General features: G+C 39.3%; 1 protein-coding gene across 2 annotated transcripts in view; it reads right to left on the reverse strand.

The window, feature by feature from the left end:
- Positions 1-5,618: 5,618 nt before the first annotated feature.
- LOC121869625 (bicaudal D-related protein homolog) overlaps positions 5,619-16,143 on the reverse strand; it is a 110,689-nt gene continuing 100,164 nt past the window's right edge. Inside the window, exons 8-13 of one of the 2 annotated variants that reach the window (XM_042371109.1) lie at positions 14,863-14,874; positions 12,964-13,095; positions 12,296-12,496; positions 11,966-12,100; positions 11,247-11,399; positions 5,619-10,799 (exon numbers count right to left, since the gene is read on the reverse strand). In XM_042371109.1, coding sequence (XP_042227043.1) covers positions 10,608-10,799; positions 11,247-11,399; positions 11,966-12,100; positions 12,296-12,496; positions 12,964-13,095; positions 14,863-14,874 — 825 coding nt within the window. In that variant the 3' untranslated portion in view covers positions 5,619-10,607. The remainder of the gene's footprint in view (positions 10,800-11,246; positions 11,400-11,965; positions 12,101-12,295; positions 12,497-12,963; positions 13,096-14,862; positions 14,875-16,143) is intronic. The other variant, XM_042371110.1, reaches the window with a different exon arrangement.

The following is a 16,143-nucleotide window of genomic DNA, read 5'->3' on the forward strand; positions in this document are numbered from 1 at the left end:
CCACAACACTCCCTCCCTTTTTACAACCTTCACCCCAGACTCTTACAACCCTCCTTCATTACCCTTATAACAATAACATAAACTAGCAATAAGAACATCTTTATCATGACATTATAAACTAGTATATCAATGCCCAAAACAATGTATTAATAGCCTATGCTAGTATTGCCGTGAAAAACACCAATACTGCTGAAAACTCATCCATGCATATTGACCTCACTCACTATTTATGAGGAAAATTATCATAAAACATGTTCAGTGTGTGAGTTGTAATGACGGATACATCATATACCAAAAAACTTTATTGTGTAATGAAACAAAACTCACCAGAAGAGGATATTACATATAGGTAGAATACTTATAGTAGGAGGATGTACAGACAGGAAGCTTGATAGCGTGACTCGAGGGTGACCACGTATATTAACACAGGCTCAGTACAAGTGTTGTATATAAAACACAACAGCGTGTTACAGCTTTATTTTACCAGTTGCATAGGAGGCATTAATGGGGGGATTCGTACACAGGGTATGATAGACTATGATATGTTCGTTTAACTTCACAAGTGGAATGGGCACTTCACTAAGTCGATCGTTGGAAGGTTCGGGATCACTGCACTTCTACCACCTACACAGCCAGCACTTACTGTTATACGTTGAACTGACAGCACTCTGTCGATGGACCCGGCGGAGACCTCGTTGCCTTTAGTGACAGACTTCTTCGATGAGCGGGACAGGGGACGTGGTTGCTGGCCCTCCTTGGTTATCAGACTCTCCCTGTGAGAGGAGCTCCAGTCCCTATATATTGGAGAGGCCGGAGGGTGACCTCTCCTACTGAAGTGGGTGTGTCTTGACCGGGTTGTTGGGTCAGGTAACAGGGGTGCTGGCTGATTAGCGGGTCCTTGATCTCCCTTGGGTCAGGTCCGGACAGCTGTTTGCCCAGGTGAGGTCATGTCGCAGGACAGTAGTGCTTTGTAATTATTACCGCCGTGGTGGGTCTTGGCCAGGTGTGGTTTCCCTAACTCGGTTATATCGTAGGGTTACGCACGTACTTAGGCCGGGGTCAGGTCTTGACCTGCGGTGTGTCAACCTGTGGTGTTAGGGCACCACGCGGTCTGTACTGTACAGTACTTGATGTTATGTGTGATGTAATTCTGGGCTGTAAGCTTTAGTCTGATATTCAATCATTACAATTACATAAATCATGATACCTTAACTTTCATAAGACTGTCTACTGTGTTTCACGTTCACTATCCACGAGCCATAAATATCTCAAGGGTGCCACAGGACACTCATCACACCACCAACCAGTCTGTCAACAAGTTCCTACCCTCCATCACGTTAGCGTAAAGACGTGACTGAAAGCTCCTCGAGTAGGTGAGGGAAAGAGGTCGGAAGCTGCTCACTCATCGCAAGAGTTACAGCAACAGGAATTGGCTTACTTTCTGCAGACAACGACGAGGAACCTGTAGAAAGGAAGGCTGGTGTTAAGATACAGTACATCCTCTCATCGTATACAAAATGTTCGTATCTTCTTCAAAGGGTTCAGAGGTCATGGATACTGCCATTGGTCAGGAAATGAGGGAAGTGGGGGACGCAAATCTGAATCTTGGGAAGGGGGAGAGGGAGGTGGTGGAGGGTACAATTGAGATGGTTTGTTGTGTCTGGATCAGCTGACTAGCCGGTCAAAAGTTTCCCTCGCAAATACTGTACAATTTATTATGCTTTGCGATCAAATGGTACACTAATGTACCCAATTCTCAGATATCAACAAAGAAATATTAAATTATAACATGATACAAATATTCATTAATCTATTAACACGGCTACTGGCGTTATACTATTGTAAAAATCATGCTAATAATAACAATAATGTTATATGATTTATATCCTAATGAAAGGGAACACATGGAGACTTCACCATACATACACACATTAGTCCGTTATCATTTCGAAATTCATCGGACACAACTGGACATACTTTTTTTTTTACCAAGTACTGTACAGTATACAGTCGGCAAAAGGAAGTTCTCGAACAGCTCGGCACGACAGATTTCAGAATGAGCACTGTGGATCTCAGATTTCTCGTTCGTTTTGTCATATTGTATTCGCTTAAAACGTTCGAGAACATCTCTTGCCGACTGTACACGTGTAAGGCATTATTCACAAATACATTAATATTCGTGTGGTGACAGTATCATGAAGGTGGTACTGAAATTAATATTGAAATAGTTTATTTACACAGAAAAATAGTCGATAACAACAAAACGTATTGACATGACTGAGCCAATTGAGAGCCTGAGCTCTCTTAATGGCACTGACTTTTCAATCTAATAGCCTATTACATTCTCAATATATCATTAAATATGTTGGCCTCAAAATCTCTAACACGTGTATTATTTTCATCACTTGATCTCAAACGAAAAAAAAAAAAAAACAATCCCGCCAGAAAATTTTCTTTCAAATACTGTACACGAGTAATTTAATTATATTATTATTATCATTTGGTCCAGGGCGACAGACAAAATCCCACGTCCGAAAAAATACTCGTGTGGACAACGTTATAATTTACTGTAATCTTTTATTCTCGGTAGTGAAAGTCTGCGGGAAATCTACGCAAAGTTTGACTTGTGGTCGTTTCGTTGTTGGTGTGGCAACCTAGTCTATAAGCACCAGACCGGACTAGTATCACTTTCTGGTGTTTAGAACAGGAAAAAAATACGATGCCTAGAAGCGTGGGAGACAGAAGCCAACTTATCAATGTGTGGAACAAATAAGCTCGCACCTGATAGCGTAGTGAATGTCACGACCAATTTGTCTGATAATCAATTTTGGAGCAAAACGTCTGATGTGATCTTTCTATGCAACGTAAACATATTTATGTTTCTTATCGAAATATTTGCATTGTTCTTTCAATGGCAAACGTTATTATTCGTTAGCACTGGCGATCTGCGCCCGTATAATGAAAGACCCTACCTCCCACACAAACATGAGAAGTCCTTTTTACACGTTACCAAAAAAAAAAAATATATATATATATATATATATATATATATATATATATATATATATATGGATGCTATTAAAATAAATATTTATTACAACCTTGAGTGTGGTCTTCACGTCTAAGGTCCAAATGACAGGTTTTTCTGAATTTACTAAACGGTAATAAGAAAGTGAAAATGTTTCATACCGAAGACGAACTTATAGTACGGTATATGACCAGCAACACTTACACAAATTCAGAGGTTAATATTTTTGGCCCAAAATTAGACCAATTCCCCTCCACTATGTCAATGTTTATGTCTCGGTCTGCGGCTAAAACGCGGCGCCATGATGCCTTCACCTTGACCCCTCGGCGAACACAAACAAATAATCACTAAACTGTCTGAATTTAGCATGAATGAACAGCTAAGAAACACAAAAATATCTAATGTATTCTTACATTACACTCTGGAGTGTACAAATTTGCTGCTGCAGTTTAGGTTCCATGTAATCTCCGCTTGGGTCTTGTGGTAAAAGCTTCGACAAATGGCTTCCTCGATGTGACTCACTCTGGCGGTGAGGCTTCGGGGAATTATTAATTAATTTCAATGTTGTTTTTCTATCACTCATCTATTGCTCATTTTTTCTTAGCATTTTTATAGTGAAATGTGAACCAGTCGTGGACACTACTGTAATAATTATTAATTACCTTGAGTTGAAGTCTCTAAGCTCATGAAAGTAGGTATTAGATATTCCTTGGTTTTGGAGGGGCGTTTTGTCTTGTGTAGCACTGTACTGTGTCTCATGTTATCTCCTCCATATACTGTATATGGTTGGGTGCGAGTAGAGATGCAGTAAATATTAAAAACAAATCTTGAATACTGTTTTGTCCAAGGTTATGTTATAAGGTACTAAAACTCTCATATTTTCCTTACGACAACGATACTCCCGCCATTTATTGGACAAGCCATAAATCACACTAGTCCTTCGTTTTCTCTAGAAAATTTGCATTTTTAACGGTAACTCCAGTATTTTTCGCTGATTTTACTTTCTCTGCCATCGGTAGTCATTTAATTATATATTTTTATTATTTATAATTTCACCACTTATCACCTTACTAGTCGTTTCGGCAGTATGGCTGTTCTTTGTTGGTATTGTTAGCAACTATATTGCCCAGTGTCAGTACAGAAGGAAACTGGAGTACCCCGAAGAAACTTACTTTAGACTGTCTAAGTAATGATAAATATGAGCATCAACTAAGTTAAAGGTGGCTGAACGTAAAAGACCTGGAGAATACCACTAAATTACATATTTTTTTTACTCAGTTATCTTTAAATTTTCTCACAATTGCAGTAGAAAATGTATACAGTATTACAAACATTGAAACAACTACTCAAACACAATATTGACTACTACTATGTTATATGGAAGGAAAATGCAGGGGTTAAAAGGGTATTTGCTCCCATTTTGGAACTGAGTGACAGATCCCTAACTACAGTATATCCTAAGTTTATTATAAATGCTCGTGGATATGTGCTTTCAAATGACTTAGTTAAGTTGCAGTTTAAGGCCCATTGAGGAACCCCCTTTATTATTTTAGGGGTAGTTCTACCTCCTCTTTTCAGATATACAACACAAAATTGTCGTAAATTAATAGGAAAAAAGTTACAGCCAATTTAACTTTGCATTTCGCCTCATACACCGATGATCAACGACACACAGACCACTATCGCACGTACAAATGTAAACCGTGCTCTTATTTTCTTCTAATGGTTTCCTGCATTCCAAATTGTACACATGAAGAGATAAAATTACAATAGAAACAACTCTAAAGTAGAGGGGTTACTGATGGATGCTACTGGACAATCAAGTTCACAATGAAGTAACAGAGACCTGCCACCCGAATGGCTACAAACATTAGTGGTGAAATGATAAATTAACTGAAATTTAACGGTCACTAACCTTTTCCCCTCTTTTGAGAACATTTGGCTTTTTTTTACTTTTTATCTTCGTTAGCAGCTCGGGCAGTAGGCCACGTCTCTATTACGCACTGTTGGCAAGTACTGGGCATGCACCGGCTCCTGAATGTATCTGAACCTGCTCCAGTGCTGGTCAAGTCTGGTCTTGAAACAGCTCACACTCGGTGCCGTCACAACACTCTCTGGCAGATTGTACCAAGTGTTCACAACTCTCACTCCGAAAAAGTTTGTCCTCCAAATTTTCTGGACTTGTGGTATACAGTACAGTACAGTACATTGTGTAGAGAATAAAAAGGTCTGGTAATATTCTTTTACTCAGAGTGAAACATGAAGTTGCGAATAGATATAAAAAGGTGAGCCAACTTGAGCGTTAGATGATGAGTAGAATGTAAAGAAGTAGGTACAGGTATTTTTGTAATAAAACCTTACCTTGAAGAGTATATACCTTATGTAATCGACAGCATCATTAACGAAGAGAATCTCTGGAAAGGCCTTCGGTACACAGGGAGGCAGGTGGCCGGCACTGCCCTCACTTCCCTATCTGCAAACTTAGATGCTCCTGGAACAAAGCAACCACTTTAAGGACAGGTATACTGTACTCAGCTGCTGCAGCCTTAACAGCCACACTGTATCAACAAGAGGGTAGACAAAGAACAGGTAACCTTCATTCTACAGTTTTATTGCACTAGCATACAGATGCTTCATCAACTCACGTGTCTTAACACACAAGTGGACACTACGAGTTCCTTAACAGTCTGGGCCATGGGAGTCTCCAAGATCCGTACGTCAAGTTAGAGAGATTAACTGCCCATACGGGAAAACAACTCTTACAGTAGTGTCAGCGTGATTTATACACAAGTTTAGCCAACATCTATGTCACCATGTTAAGTGAACAAGTTAAATTCATTCTTACATCAAATTAATGAAAGTATTTAACGTACGTAGCTTAGAGAATCCCTTGATATTTGTGTTGCAGGTGGGCTGTGATCATGTTTGACCCACAACACATAATATTACACGTGAGTTGGAGACTATATATTATTACACATCTCTGGGCTGGATGCCGTGTTAGCATCTATTAACAACATCTCGATTCTACTGGAGAACCTTTATTTTCAGGTATATGCTATGCAATCCTTTGGTTTGTCGGTGTACCTGATAACACACACACACTTACCAATAATCTCCACGAGAGGTAATGCGACACTTGCTGGACGGATAGGTAAATCAGCTAAGGCATTTCCATTTTGTTTCTCTTAATATACATACCACTGTGTTGCCTCACGACCACTAACACCTAACATCGTAGTGCAATGACAGAATCATCTCTTAAAAGTAAAATAAGTACCAGTTGCTAGATTCTCAACCTGTCGTAATTACTTTCTTCCCGTAATTGTTAGGTATTAGGAAATGCATCCAAGTACAAGTCTCAGTGCAGATTGGATGCCACGGTGGCTTCATCTCAGTGTTGTTGCTCAAGTCTGCCTGGTAGATGTATTCTTACATCACCAGTTACGGGGAAACTTAAACATACATGCCTTTGAGAATCCAATACCGGATATCCTATGGAAAAAATAATGTGACACAATGAAGGCACGGCTAGTGAACACCTGTCAAGCTGGGATTATAAGATTGGCATGACGTGATGTTTTTAAATACAGATCAAGTATTCATCGCCTCAGTATAACTTGAGATCTCACTAAAAAACCTAATCTGACCTTAAAAAAACGTAATGTCATGTTCCAACCAGTCACAGTTTGGCCGACGGGTGCTCTCTAGCCACACATACACGCTAGTCTTCTGGATCTAAGTTCCCCCTACATGATTCTAGGTGTAGAAAATGGAGGATATGTAGGGAGGACACTAAAATAATCCACTTTAGAATTTTTTTTTCTTCCATATTCAGAGTTTCTAATAGTTGTGATTAAATATACAGTGCAGTAACATCTTTGGAGTAAATGATCACACAGAAGTTAATAATACAATCTATTGTTTCAAAATTAAATAAGTCTCATACACTCAAGTCTTATAACACATAAATTTGAAATCTATAATGGTCAAGTTAAACCGTTAAATATAATAGCACTTCTGTATTAAATCTAATTACTGTATCTAAATAACAATAAGTAATAAATTATATCAATCCTCCGGTGTGAACAAATACCCAGGCAAAGTTTCATTTCTCTATCTCATTTCTTAATTAATTTTTCCCTTCAAAGGATCATTCATGCTATTATGTACAGACTGAGTTTATTTACACAGGAAAAAAAATGTGACGAAACGATCATCAGGAATTGCCTCTGATGTAATATTTTAACTTGTTACTGAACCTTAAACGCCGAACTTAACCTATTGAACTAAATCTAATGGAATGTCAAGAGTAGGAGCTCATTTATGTATCTATGATAAAGACACAATGAGAAAGAATTAAGATAAATGGTAATAAAGGGAAAATTTGTTATATTCATGATTAAAATATAGTTTTAACTGTGCCAGGTGGTGGTAAAATAATTTTCAACACAGTGGCCATCACCATGTTTCAAGTTGTTTTATTTTAGGCAAGTTGAAAACAAAAAAATTACGCAAATTCTATAATAATATGTGATATTAAGTGGATATTATGCGTTATCATCAAAATAATAATAATAATGGTAATAAAGCTAAATGGTAGATAATGTGTAGGTAATGGTCCAACCTTGTGCTGACCAGTTGAGTCTAATGTCTAAGGATGGCTGCCACTGTATATAGGGTTACTGTGCTTGTACCTTGTGAGTAGTACTTAAATAGACATACACAACTGACCTAACAACACGGAGGCGAGGAGGAAGATAAAACTAAAATGGGACTAAACAAAAAGATTGAATAAACAGATGAGAAAACTAGAAAAAAAGAGGAAAAGATTTTGAGACAAAATATGAAGAGAAGAAGGACACAGTAACTCGACGCCTATAAAACAAACGAGCAACTCCTATCCCGTTGTGGATAGGATGACATCATCACCTGCCCTGGCTAAGTTGCAAATAAAATATATATTTTTGGTTGTTATCGACATCTAACTTATAAGTAAAGTAAAATATTAAGAAGGTGACTTTCCCGTACTTCCTGAGACCGATAGACACTAGAATTCTATCGCAGGAAAATCGAGCATCAAGGAAAATAAGCTTACGAGTGATGAAATAAAGACAGGATGCTGGACAAGTTGGCCGACTAGGACACGATATCCACGCTCATGTGGGTGTGCCGTGTGCTGATTGGTCTGTGCCTACCAGGACGTCAGCTAGTATCCCCTCCCACTCTTAGAGTCTACGTTCATTATAAGGTTAGGTTATAAGGCTTAGAGTAGGTTAAATCAGGTAAAATTGTTAAGTGTGGGAGGAAAAAATCAGATACCATGGTGGGCAAGGATAACCAATCAAGGCAAAGAGTGCCCGCATGAACGTGAATTATACCAAACTACAGTACATACAGCGGTGAAGTTAGCCTATCACACTGGCTTAACTACCCCGAGAAATACCATCCTTTGGGTCAACTTTTGTCCAGGTCATCTCCCTAGAGGGGTGGGGACTGGCATCAGGCACTCTAACATGGTAACAGTAGAGTCTATGCAGCTAAATCTTCAGTTTTACAACTTTAAAATGAAATTCATTCTGGGCTCCAGGTGGTTCTAATAAAAAGCGAGTTACCTTCACATCACGAAGAATTAAAGACAAACTGGAAAGATTATATACAAATTCTTACACTCTAAAATCTGGAACAGAAAAGACGAATTCAACGAAGACGACAAAAAGTTTCTACGTGTATGGGTCGTAAATCAAACAGGCCCTAATCTATTACCCTAATCTCCCCACCAGGATTAGGGTCTCATAAGGATTAGGATCCATTAAGACCGAGCCCCCAATCCTAATGGTTAAGCTGGGGACTATGGAGAATGGGGCCAATTTGATCAATTACCTATTAAAATATCTTAAATCAGTGTAAAACATTATACTGACATATTTATCAGTTCTGTATAGACTAGGATGTTTGTCGCTACACACACACACACAAACACACACACGAATTATATAACTCATTTTAAGCCAAGTACAGCTCATTATATCACAGCTATGTATCGGAACTAATATAACTTTACTATTATTAATATATAATATATATATTTGTTTCTATAAATCTATCCAGTCACAATACGTACAGTACACATTTTCTCTCAGATCATTAAAACACAGAAGAGTGTCACTGTATCTTAAGTGAATCTGTAAGGCATAATAAGCACTGTTTTAGTTTACGGCCAAATGTGTTTACTCGCATCAAGGATTTCGATTTGTTAATATATCTGATTCTAAACCTTTTCAGATTTTAACGTTCAGGTTTCAACACTAAAATTTTAACACTTTCAGATTTCAATACCCTTTTCCTTCAGAATTTCAACACACATCAACAAAGTTAATTAAATCAAGACACGCTCAGGGCTGACACAAAAACTACAGGATTAAAGCTTAGGACCCCAGCCACCACGAGCAGCCCTCACGACGATACCTGCTGAACATGACCACTCCGTTCGGAACACTGCCCCATACACACACATGGATACACCCACACATACATATAGGTACACCATGCACAGATAGATACACATACATACATAGATACACCCACACACAGACACACCCACATATATTCTATTAAAATGCAGTATCCAAAACATCTTTTACTGACATGCTGAAAGTGACTGAGAATAACTTAGGACACAAACAGGGCGTTGGAAAAGTCTCAGCCGACGGGAAATACATTGGAACACTTTTTAACTTCTCGATAACAAAGGAAATACCCATTGAGGAATAGGAGGTTTCAACGCATCTTCCCACTGACAAGTGAATATCCTGGCATCCTGTAGAACATAAAATGGTTTTGTGAACGCTATGTGTAAATCAGGTCGAACACAACTGGTTAGTATGTGAGTTGTGAGGCGGGAACTATCTCTTCTCTGACACTTATAGAAGACAACCCTCTGAGAGTTACTAAGTTTGAACACAATATGCTATGCTGCCTATAGATACACTATTATGTGCTAACCTTTTGTATCACTTGTTATGGAAACAGGTTAAATATCAGTATCAACCAGATTCGTCGTCTTGGACTCGTGCAGGCAGCGACTCGACACTATCCAGTACTTGCACGATGACACAAAAGCTTCTCTGACCAGCCGTAAGGTGTCTCCACCAGCGGAGGATCTGTTGATGTTGGTCGCCCTCGTAGGTGATAGAAGAGATTCTAGTGTTGGAGTTGATGACATGAAGTGAGGAGATGACAATGATGAAAATCACCACCAGAGAGGGTGTTGTAGACGAATATGGTACTTTTAAAAATTAGAGAAAAGGTGTTGGAGACTATCTCCTGTTGAAGAGACTATCAAAGACAAACAGCACATGGTGCTTTTGCGGATGAGGATACGAGGAAGGGGTCGACGATGACGACGGTGACTGCAGAAGTTGTTTGATACGTTCTGGTGCTGTCAGAGACGAGAAGAGAAACTCGTTAAGACATTTTGCTGCTGTCGAAGACGAATTTGATGCTGGTGAATTATGATGATATGTGGAGAGGAGGGTTGACGATGATGACAAGGGTGACGGTAAGAGAGCGTTGGAGGTTACCGCTTGAGGGTGGTGAGGATGGAGAAGAGGCGAGAGTTCTTCCTGGGGGAGGTCTTGCCACTACAGGAGGAGTCTGAGTCACTGGCGTTGGCAGCGGTGGCGGCATGGCGTGCGGCGGCAGTGTTTCCCATCTCCATCTTGCTCAGCTTTCGTCGCATCTGTTCGTCCAAGAGCTGCTGCATATCCACCTGTCAACACAACAACATTGTAAATTCACCCCACATGTTATAAGTATACAGTAATTCATATCACTCATCTACTAATAACAAATTAAAAAGATCAATTCAACAATAACAAAATACAGTGATTCATATTTTCGAGTCTTATTACTAGTTTCGATTCTTATCCTCATTTTTTAGTAATATCAATAACTTTTTTGTCGTCTTATTAACAGTTTGCTTGGACTAATGTGCTAACACATTATGTACGATGATTCTATTAACAAAAAATTTACATCAAATGATGGTAATTACTATTAAACCAAAATGTAAATAATAACAAGCAAAACGACAATAATTGGTGAAAATGGCAATGAAAACTAAATAAAAGTGACATGGAATAACCCTAATAATTATATCAATTTACCCTAGGACACCCACTTACCCTAGGACATCCACGTGCCCTAAGACACCCACCTGCCACTGCTCCAGCTGCTGAGAGAGCTCCACCTTCTGCTGGATGGCCTCCATAAGCTGGGAGTTGATCTGCATGACGTCGATCCTCGTCCTCGCCAACTCGATCTCACAGGCATTCTTGCGAGCCACGGCGTTGTCTCTCATGTCCCACGCCTGAAGGGGAGGTGCTGAGTTAGTGGGTCTCTCTCTCTCACACCCATTCTAATACAGACTCCTCTCTTCACCCATCCTACCCACTTCCTCTTCCTCTTTTCTTCATCTTTCTTCTTCTGTCTTCACTCTCTCTCTATTACTACACTTTGTTCTCTTGAGTTTCTTGCTTATACTCCATCCTTCTCACTTATTCTCTCTGTACCCTACACTTTTCCTCCCTTCCTTCTTACTGTCTTGTCTCACCTTTCATTCCTCCTCTTCCATACCTCTTTCCTCCTTTTATGTGTTTACCATCCCTCCCTACTCCTTTCATTTCATTGACTACCCTCCTCTCTCCCTCTTCCCTCCTTTCCAAACAACCTTCCTTCATCCCTTTTCTATCCCTCCTTCAAGCTCCCCCTAACTCCTCCTTCTCTCCTTTGTACCCTCCTCCATCTCTCCTTCATTCCTTCCTCCATCTCTTCATCTTTCTCTCCTACATTTCTTCCCTTCATCCTCTCCTACTTCTCTCTCTCTCTCTTTCCATTCTCCTTCTCCATCATTCTTCCCTCCTCCCTCCCACTCACCTTCTTGATGAGCTCGTCCTTGGCCAAGTGTGTGTTCTCGAGGTCGTGCTTGAGGTTGTCCCTCTGTTCAGCCACGGCCTTCATCTGGGCCTCTCCAAGAGTGACCTGGTGGCCCAACTCAGCTGCTTCCTCACCCTGAAACATCAACATGAACATCAGTGACATCATCAACATTACTGACATCATTAAAGTCATATCTCTAGCTATCTATACTTTAGGTATTAACCAACAAAATTACAGATTTGTACTCTCTTCACTATAAGCTCTACACCATAAGCTTTAGCTTCAGTATAAGCTTAATACTCTTTAAACTCTACACCCGAGACTTACTTTAGCCTTGAGCTTGTCCTTGACGTCATTGAGCTCTATGTTGAGCTTATCCACGGCCTCAAGAGCTCGGTGGACCTCCTGCTCCAGCTGTACCCTGTCCTCCCCGCGGCCACAGGACCCACACTGACCCTGGGCCTCACGCCGTAGTAAGTCCCTCACCAAACCTTTTAAATCGTGGAACACAGAACCAAGCACGCCGTTCTGTAGGGGGAGGGGGTCATCAAGGGTGTATGTGATTGGTTGACAGGTCACAGGGTTTATATAAGTGATGGAGGGTATGATTGGCTGTAAGAATAATAGGGTGTTTGATGAGGGTGAGAATATAATTACCCCCCATATTATATAGTGGTCTGAAACAAGGGTGATGGTGGTAATGATGGTGATGATGAATGATGATGATGATAATGGTGATGAAGATGATGATGATGATGATGAATGATGATGATGATAATGGTGATGATGGTGATGATGAATGATGATGATAATGAAAGATATGCGGGAGACCTTAAACTAGAAGTGATCTGATACAAATATGATGATGATAGTAATGATAATGACGATGGTAATGATAATGATGATGTTATGACTGTATTTCAATTTGTTATTTACAGGTGTTAAATATGGAAGACTCCCTCAAATAAGAGTTCAATACACCGTAACTGATATACCTTCAGTTTATCAGGCGTGAGCTCATCAGAGGAGTTGGTGGAGAGTGAAGTGAGGGAGTTCCTGCGTCGGTGTCTCAGCTGATCGATCATAACACGAACCTGTCCGATCACATCCACAACCTCCTGACGCAGCTGTGGGAGGTAAGAGGTGGTAAGGCAAGGTGACGTGCTTATGTTCTTCTAGCATATATGACGTCATTTAATTCAACAGATATGCTGATTGGTCGAGGCCTCTAAGACAGTGATGTGCTATGTTCTTTTAGCATCTATGGCGTCATTTAAGTCAACAAATATGTTGATTGGTCGAGGCCTCTAATGACGGATATGTTTGTGGTGTCATATAAGGATGTGAATATTCTAATTGGTTCATTATCAATAAAAGCCAAGGTGTCAATAAAGCGTTTTCGATGTACAGCACTCAGTTAAAACACATCAAGGAAACACAGTAGGAAACACGATACATCTAAAAGGTACAGTACAGTACAATGAAATCTCTATTTAACGGACTATATGTGTGAGGTTAGTCCGTTATATCCAAGTACGTTATATATGAAACCTTCTAACGGACTGTATGAGACGGGTAGTCCATTATAGTATATGAAATTTCCCTTATAATGGATTATATAAGAAAAGTCTGTTATATAAGAAAACTCCTTCTAACAAACTATATATAAGAGATTAGTCCTTTATATCAAAGTTCGTTAAGTGGAGGGGTCACTGTACACACATCTCCAACAACGTAACTACAATACTCATCAAGGTAATTATGTGTTGACCCAAGGCATGAAGGGGTGTAGTGTAGTTGTGTTGACCCGAGGCATGAAGGGGTGTAGTTGTGTTGACCCGAGGCATGAAGGGGTGTAGTGTAGTTGTGTTGACCCGAGGCATGAAGGGGTGTAGTGTAGTTGTGTTGACCCGAGGCATGAAGGGGTGTAGTGTAGTTGTGTTGACCCGAGGCATGAAGGGATGTAGTATAGTTGTGTTGACCCGAGGCATGAAGGGGTGTAGTGTAGTTGTGTTGGCCCGAGGCATGAAGGGGTGTAGTGTAGTTGTGTTGACCCGAGGCATGAAGGGGTGTAGTTGTGTTGACCCGAGGCATGAAGGGGTGTAGTGTAATATGTGTTGGCTCACAGGTAAACATAAGCTATAATAACATGATAAGTGAAGTTAATGACATTAATTATTAGTTAGGCAGTTAGGTGAGGTCATTGAGAGGTAATAATAACTACAGTGAAACCTCCATCTAACGGATTATAAGGAAGAGAGAAATCCGTTATATGGAGGTTTCACTATACTGTATATGGAGCTTAATATGAAAGAAGAGTCAATTTTATTCTCTTAGTGCATTCAAATTTCAACCACAAAATACTTAGACTTACATTATATACTGTACCCTGTAATCTTATAAAATATATATATAAACATGTTAAAATATATAAGAAATAGATCTGTCCATAATGTTTGAAGATGATGTGTGTTAATTAATACTGTAAACATTATAGTCTCCCTGAGTGATTAATAACCTTCTAAATATACTTACTAGTTTGTTAAGTGTTTATATATGTAATCTTTGATGTGTGAGTGTGTGTTGGGGCATCATTTAGCAAGCACTACAAGCACTTCTATATACAGTGAAACCTCCATATAACGGACTCCACTACAAGAAGAATTATATCAATGATCAGGTGATACAGAGGGAAAATAAAGTTTATCTGTTGAGAGGAAGAGGAAGGGGTTAGCTTAGGTTAAACGAGGCTAAGTTGGTTTAGGTTCGGTTAAGTTGGGTTAGGTAAGGTGAGGTTAGGTTAACACAGACTACTACTACTACTGAGTCTTTGGTGCTGCTACAGTAAGCCTATTACAACTGTAGGTGGTGGTGGTGGTGGTGGTGTCACTTACAGAAGTTGTGCCCTTGAAAAGAAACAAAGGAACAGATATTAGACACGAAAATCACACACAGACAACACAACAACAACACAACACAAACAACAACGACATGCATTTGTGTTGCTTTCTATGTATTAGCTAAAGCAATGATCGTCACACAGCTAATTACAACACAGGCAATACTTATACAGTATACGTGAAACACTCTCTCCTGTGTTCCATCTACAACACTGATAATGTTGCAAGGTGAATCATGACTTTGAGAAACTTCCATTGTGTATATACAGTATCAGGGTGCTTATGTTAATTGTGGTACAGTACTGTATAGTGTTCCTCATATATCGATAGTCTTATTTAGGTTATGAGAGCATTATCAAGAGGTCCAGAGTCAACATGATATTGTTTTGGGGCGGCCAGTGTGTGTGTGTGTAGCCAATGCAAACTACTATTACTACTGCTACTGCTAAAGCGACTACCAACAAGGCATTTATTGAACCAGTATGCAAAAACCACAACTTTATCATAACACGTAAATTTAAAACCAGAAAAGTAATTAGTGAAGAAATATAACCGATAGATTATAATTTGGATCGTTATGTAAACACAGTATAAACATTTCCCTGAGTTATTAATATATAAACACATTGACATATATAGAGAATAACTCAGTCGAAGCAAATAAACGGTTAACATGAGGAATCACCACCCAGCTTATTTCACCTGAAGATTAACCACCCTAACACTATTGTGGGGATAAGGTTAGGTTAAGTTTGGTTAGGTCAGGTTAGGTTAGGTCAGGTTACATTGGATAAGATTAAGTTATGTTTGGTTAGATTATGTTAGATTAGGTCAGGTTGAGTTAGGTTAGGCTATGGTTAGATTAGGTTTGGTTAGGTTAGATCAGGTTAGGCTATAGTTAGGTAAGGGTGGTTAATCTTCAGGTGAAATAAACTGGGGTTGAAGATTCTTCAGGTGAGCCAAAGAAACACAAACAGTGATTTTTACATATGTGGCATTAACTAAAAACTAATAATTTTATCATCTAAGATTTTATCCCAAGAGAAGATTTTTACATAAACTTTATAAAACACACACACACATGAAGATTAGGTACCCCAGCTAAATTCACTTGAATATACCAAGTGATTATTTCTGTATAAACCATTTCTCTATCTCTGTATAAACCAGGTAACTTCGGGGTGTTAAACCACCAGGGGTAATAAGCTAAGGTGCCTAATCTTCACATGATCTGAAAAATATTAACTGGACAGATATCAACAAAAACAGAGACTT

The sequence above is a fragment of the Homarus americanus genome, unplaced genomic scaffold (assembly GCF_018991925.1).
Source record: "Homarus americanus isolate GMGI-L3 unplaced genomic scaffold, GMGI_Hamer_2.0 scaffold23578, whole genome shotgun sequence".
Taxonomy (NCBI): Eukaryota; Metazoa; Arthropoda; class Malacostraca; order Decapoda; family Nephropidae; genus Homarus; species Homarus americanus.